Here is a 7,213-nt window from a genome sequence, read left to right as displayed (position 1 = left end):
AGCGGGCCAAATCGGCTGCCAGGCCACTGGGAATTGTCCCGGTTCTCCCGATGGCCGGTCCGTGCCTGATTTCCACAGACACGCAGAATGTGCAGGATTCATATATTGTCTTTTTGCGGCTTAATATTCACAGACACTAGTCCATATCGCGTTTTGATTCAAGTGTACTGACCTACTTTTGATTTATTCGGCCAAAATGTGTCATATTCCGTCCACGTTAGGCTATAGGACTTCCGTTTTTATGACTGGATTCTACGAACCAGTCTGTGTTTTCCGCATCGCGGAAATTATGTCTCAGAGTAATCAGTGCAATTTGGGAAAGAAATCAATTAAATCTGTATGTGGATGTGTGTAAATATTCAAATGTATTCCCCTTTGTAATCGTTAACATTTTCATAAGTAACTGTAATTTAATTACACATTTTTTCTTAGTAACTGTAACTGATTACAGTTACATTTATTTTGTAATTAAATTACGTAACGCCGTTACATGTAACTAGTTACTCCCCAACACTGCTCCCATGCTTCTGGTTGGTTGTTATACTGGGGAGCCCTAAAAACCCATTCCCACAACTAATCCTTAGCATACCATAGTAGAGAAAACCAAGGGAGTCGTGATAGTTTGCAGTTAATAGTTGAAATGGTTTTTGAGTTAACTTGAAACAGTCTCCATACCTCAGATGTTGTTGTGATTCTTTCTAGGAATCTAAAAGAGTGTTGACTCAAAGGTGAATAGGCCAGACACTGCCTCTGTGCTGAAATGACTTAAGGTGATGAAAACTGGTCTTTTTTTTACACAAGCACTGATGTGTCATGTTTGCTGACAGCTACTAAAGCGAGTCTTCTCATTTCACCAGAATAAAGCCTTTGAGCACAGAGCCTCGCAGGTATAAGAAAGCTGCCGGTATTAATTATGTGAACTCTTACACTCATTCTGTGCGCTTTTCCCTCATATCACTTAATAAAATTGTCATTTTGGATTAATACAGCAAATACACCTCTCCCCAAAGTAAGGAGGTCATGCAGTTGCTCCATGATACACAATAAAGGCGGGTTCCCTCAAGTTAATGTGCAGTAAGGTAATGCGTAGTGAGTGTCTGTGATCATAGGGAACAAGGATTCATCAGTACATCACAAGAAGTGACAATAATTTACCCACCAGTCATTGCACATCAATCCAGAACTGCTAGAATAGGCTCAAATAAACAGTGAAAAGTTAGTCAGACTCCAGTGTTTTTATTGAGTTTAATTAGTTCCTGGTGTGGTTCATTCATGGCTAAATAACTGTGATGCAACAGTTATAATACAGCTATTATGATTATAGGCAGTGTTGGGAAGGTTACTTTGGAAATGTAATAGAAGGAAAAAATCAATTAAATCTGTATGTAGATGTGTGTAAATATTCAAATGTAATCCCCTTTGTAATCGTTAACATTTTCATAAGTAACTGTAATTTAATTACACATTGTTTCTTAGTAACTGTAACTGATTACAGTTACATTTATTTTGTAATTAAATTACGTAACGCCATTACATGTAACTAGTTACTCCCCAACACTGATTATAGACCACATAAGAACACACATTTAGTATAACCAAATCATGTTATTTTCATATTAAAATCACAGCAGGCAATTATCACTCAATTTAGGCCTTTTGGATATGACAAATTACATTAATTTATAATAAAACAAGTAGCCCAGACATACATCATGCCCCCAACTCCTGTAGCATGTATAACTCAAATTGTGTCTGTGGTTGATGATGCAGCAGTGTTCAAATAAATGCCTTTAGTCAAGTGCAACTTCAACAGAAGGGATGATGCAAATAAGAATGCAGTTTAGGATTGTAGCACCACATAGCCTATTAAAAATTACTGTTTTTTATATTTATCATAATTGTACTACAAACGTTTTTAAATTTCTGAACAAAACTTTTTTTTTTCATTGTTATTTCCATCATAATGGATAAATTACAGTTTAGAAAGGGCCATTTTAAGACTTTCATTTTGAAGTGTTCAAAGACCAGAAGTTACCCAAGGACTCATCACCTTAAAGCAGCACTATGTAACTTTTGGCGCTCTAGCGGTTAATAAACAGAACTGCACACATCCCGCAAAAGAACATTCCAACCGGAGCTACTTCTCTAAGTTTATGTCTATGGCGATTCACGCAGGTATGTGTTACTCCGCAGCGGTGACGACCCGACCAGGCTACAATAGTCCAAATATAAGTACTTATTATAAGTGTACCGTAGTGATTCGGAATAAGACAAAAACGCGGTTTGGAAGATGAATTCATGATGTACTCGCTCATTATATACATTTAGCAAATTTTGAACACAGAAAAAGTTACATAGTGCTGCTTTAAATCAGTCTTAAATCCCAGGAATTAATTTATGAAGGTATGTGGTTAACAGATGTTTTCATGTTTTATTCTACAACATAAAATACATCAATACCACACTCATGAGTTGTTTTAAGCGTTAGTGTCTTGGAAAAAAAAGAAAGAAAAAAGGCAGTGGCTAAATAGAACTATAGAGGTTGTTGGGGACATTAAACACAATCATGCCGAACAGGAACAGCTTTTACAGCCTTTTTGTGTTTATGCTCATGCCCTTGTAAACTATTTTAGCTCAAACTTTTCAACTTTTACATTTTTAATAAAGACTGGAATATTTGTCAGAAGCTTAGTGGTGATGACATTTAATTCATATGAAAACGGTGCTTTATTTATAGCCAAACTTTTGGTATTTACATCTGGCAATTGCATTCAGCTTTTAAAATGTATAAATCATAAAAGTTGTTTTCATTTCTGAGGAATATTGTGATTACAAAAGATGTAAGAATCAAACTTTTGTTGGTTGCAGAGCCTATTTTCTGCAATAATCCAAAAGGCAATGGAAATGTCCTACTGCTTTTGTCGAGGGAACCGGGGGAATTACCTGACTAACCCATACTTACCAAAATAAAAGAAAATAAATTTTTAGCAGAACCAATTTTAGGTAGTAGACTAACAGTGTAAAGGCATGATGATCTCTGGGGTAGAAACACTGGGTTTCTTTATGCTTAGTTTAATAGAGCGTGTTTGGGTCTTCCTCCAATTCTATATCAGCCCTTGCTGTTTCCATTTTCTACAGTGGCTCTGAGGTAATCCAAATCAACATTAGCCCGTTAGATTTTTCTTTTCTTATTTTTATCATCAAACTCCTCCTAAGGTGTTTATGAGATCTTCATTAAATTTGGCTCAGACCATCTTTAGACCATGCTGACCAAAATTTATAAAAGCTTTTTGATGCATCAAACCATTCTCATGACCATTCAGGCTTTTTGAATAAACTGTTCTCACATAACACACCAACAATTTTATGGCAAGATGTCAAAAAAGCATGTAAAGCAATTGGGACACTGACATGAAACTTTGCATGTAACCATACCCTAAAATTGTCAACTTGGTAACAGTGCCACCTACTGTATAAATGAGTAATAGGCAATTGTATTGTAAGCATATTTAATTATATCTTTGAACCACTTTTGTAAAATTATTACCAGGATGTTACAGCCTATTAAATGTACTTGTTAACAGATCTGCCACTGTTGTGCTTGATTCCAAAAATCACACACGAATTGACAAGGAGTTTGTATAGTCCAACACTGGAAGCTGCTACAGTACACACGGACATCGGCTAACAAAAAGCTAACAAAAAGAGAAACAGATATATAGCAAGGCATGGTTTTAAATCTAAAAGCAAAATAATACAGCTGTGCATGAAAACAGAATTGTATCTCCTTAAGAACAAAAGGCACAATAAAAGGCCCTGAGGTAATGAGGCCACAATGGTTTTACGTCCAAAATACTACTAATTCCATGTTTTCAATCCTTGAATTCAAGTGCAACCGTATAGCCATTCATCAATATATACTGCTAAGGCAAATCAGTTATTCTGAGGCATTTACCCCAAATCATTCAGGAAAAAAAAAAAAAAACTCTTGTCTAATAACAAAAACGACTTGACTTAGGAAAAAGTGAGTGCAGGACATGGACTGCTGTTCTGTATAGATTAGCTCTGATTAAATTAATCTTTACAATTTTGTGTACTTGAGTACTGCAGTTTAAAAAGAATCTAGAGACAACAAAAGTGAATTAAATTCATAACACACACTCATTAAATAATTAAAAACAAAATGTTCATTAAAAGAACAATGACATTGTCTTACATTACCACTGCCCAAACCGTTTCCATTTCTAAAACTACCACAAAACAACTGACTGTCTTTAGGCTTAGTTCAAATCCTGAAGGTCTAAAAAGCAGTCACTCACTACAATAATTTCAAGAGCAATGTCTTTTAAGTGTGTAAGACAGTCAGCAACTAAAATAAAACAAGCCATTAAAATGGGTGAATAAATCATTTTTCCTCTATTATAATCACCTTTTTGTTAAAAGTATAATTTTAAGCATTTTTCATTTTTGAGATTATGAGATAATTTTCCCTTTCCTGCCCCTCTCTATTCTTCCCTATTACAGTACAAATGTGCAACATGCAAAAAAGTAAAAGAAAGACGAAAGACAGCACAAATTAAAATCTAAATTAGAAAATAAATGGACGTACTGTATTATTTGGTCTGTAGAGAACAACATTTTCATAAAGTAAAAGAAAAAACAGTCAGTTTAATGTAGCCCTGTATTTAGATTTGGCACTCTTCTTTTTTTACAGGAAGAGGATTGCACTGGAATAAGTGAGAGCAGACTATAAGAGTGAGAAGAGAAGAGAGGAGCTGCTAGAAGCTGAGAGATGGACGAGGGGATGAAATACACTGTACAGCTTCACCAATAAATTAGGTACTCCTGATGTGGTAGATATGGTGCAACATCAAGATGCAGAGGAGAAAAAAAAAGATGACCTGAAAAGTCCTGAGGGTGTGTAAAAGTTGAGTGAAATGTATCAGATAATGGCATTAGTGCCACGAAGGCCGACCCCACGGGCAAACTGCTCCAGCAGGCCTGAGATGGCACCGGAGGGGCTTGGAGACGATGACTTGAGTCCTACTGTAGAGCTATAGGCTGCAAGGAACAATTCCCTCACTGCCTCCAACCTCACTTGCCTGTCAGGTACAAATGTGCACCTAGACATAGAGAAAAAAAAGACCAAAAAAATGCATTTGTCGTCATATTCTCTCCCTTCACTTAAATCACCACATTTTTTGTGCCTTCCTCAAACACAGCTCAATATATATATTAAAAAATTCTTCACATGTCTTTAGACCTTACAATATCATGAATGAACATAGCAGATGTATTTCTGGTTTTAAAAAAGTAATATTTCAAAAATCAGATCAAAATATGAGAAATAAGTTATAAAGTAAGTAAAACTCAAATTAAATGACGACAACTAGTTCCATTTAGGATTGCACAAAAAGGGCAATTTCTGGAATGTCTGTCTGGTTCTTTCTCTGGAATAAAATCAGTTCCCTACATAATGACTGACGTGTGTGAATACTAATAATAGCATGGTGCTGATGAAAAACAATAATTTTTTGGTCTCTTAGTTTTTGGATTCAACAAAATTCTTCACGTTGCAATGATGAAGCTGCTGCCTATTCCGTGAATGCAGCCTATTCCTATTGTGATAATCATGGCTATTGTAAAAACAATATTACTCATTCAGTCTCAATTTTACAACTTTATTGTCAAATTACAAGAATACAGTGAATGAGTTTAGGTGGAGTTGGATTGTGTATGAGACTCACATTTGTCCGCTGGGACCCTCATCCTGGAAGCTGAATGGCAGAGGAGACTCTGAGGGCACTGGGGGAAGATCGTGGATGCTCCCACATCCTGAGACAATCTGCCAACTGCCATAATCTGTGGACAGCGAGGAGCCTGACCGAGCATATTCCACTCTTGGCCTGAGATTCAGAGAGAGATTCAAAGTATTAGAGCAAGAAAAAAACAGACAAAAGCACTACAAAATAAACTTTGCAAGTACTCACCTCCTTCCTGGTACAGCTAATGGGGTACTTCCTGTCCGTGTAACATTTTGATCTGAGTGGTTGGATGAGGAGGAGCTTGAGGACTTAAAAGACCCCAGAGGACTGGCCTCAGTGATTATATTAGGCATTCGCTCCTCTGAAGCAAGCGGTCGGTTCCAATGCACAGAATGAGAAGACAACGGCATGCCTTTCCTCCTGTGATAAACACTAAATAAGTCAACAACATTCAAAGCAGCAATTGTCAAGTGAAAAAAACGCTTATTCACATATTAAATGTGAACAAGAAACTGAAAATAATGACATGGTACGCTAATATATTTTCTCCACTTTCTGTGGCTAGATATATACATGTTGACAGTATCTGAGTGCTGTTCCTACAGAGGACAGGTCGCGTATATCTTATGATTGGCCAGTGGGCATGACTGTGTAACCAGTCTCTGTCTGGCTAACTGACTAATCCTGCCAGTAACATGTACTTGTCTTACACAGGTGCAATTAAAGGTGCCCGTTTACTTCTTATTTTGTAAGCCTTACCCATTAGAAGCCTGTGGTCCACTGGTAGTCAGGTCTGTGGCTTCTGCATGTAGACTGGAGGGAGCAGGTGTATCTTCTGTGATGAGAGAGAAATCACTGCTCAAACTCGTCACACTACCCCGATCTCTGGACTCTGACAGAAACAGAGAAAGAAAGAAATCATTAGCATAAAGGTTTGAGATCTGCTGCTTGACTACTGTAGTCAGAATATTCACTGAATCACTCATTTTAATGAAAGTTCATTCTAAAAAATGGCAGAAATTTAGAGAGAGAGAAAACAGAACTTACTTAACTGGCAGAGGTCATCAACTGTGAAGTCAGCATCTTTGAACTGAGAATTTTTTATTCTGTTACAGTAATCATAATAATAAAAAAGAAACAGACATTAATACAGTCAAAAGCTGCAAATATCTGGGTCCAACAGCACTTAGAAATTTAGCAGAACAAAATACATTTGTCACCAAATTTATTATATCAAACTTTTCTCAATGAAAGTATGAAACCATCACAGAACCTATGAAGATGTTGAACTTACAGCTTGTCCTATTAGTGGAATTTGGTGAATTTTTGAGTAAAATAAATTAACTGGAATTTAATTGGAACTGTAAACGATTTGATGAATCAAAACTTTGTGTTTATCTCTAGATAATACATACAAAATTTCATACCAATCAAACAAATGATCTGTG

The 7,213-nt window shown here is 36.4% G+C and overlaps 1 protein-coding gene across 1 annotated transcript; it reads right to left on the bottom strand.

Moving 5' to 3' along the window:
- Positions 1 to 3,652: 3,652 nt before the first annotated feature.
- LOC107694900 (myotubularin-related protein 14-like) lies at positions 3,653 to 6,871 on the bottom strand (the record flags this gene model as incomplete). The annotated part of the gene is made up of 5 exons (XM_016494614.1): positions 3,653 to 5,123; positions 5,748 to 5,906; positions 5,991 to 6,185; positions 6,525 to 6,657; positions 6,813 to 6,871. Coding segments are annotated over 5 exons (727 nt in total), but the record flags the coding sequence as incomplete, so codon positions are not given.
- Positions 6,872 to 7,213: the final 342 nt, after the last annotated feature.

This window comes from Sinocyclocheilus anshuiensis, unplaced genomic scaffold (assembly GCF_001515605.1).
Source record: "Sinocyclocheilus anshuiensis isolate Anshui unplaced genomic scaffold, SAMN03320099.WGS_v1.1 scaffold3199, whole genome shotgun sequence".
NCBI lineage: Eukaryota > Metazoa > Chordata > Actinopteri > Cypriniformes > Cyprinidae > Sinocyclocheilus > Sinocyclocheilus anshuiensis.
The sequence above is the reverse complement of the archived record's forward strand: the minus strand, read 5'-3'. Positions and strand labels throughout refer to the sequence as shown.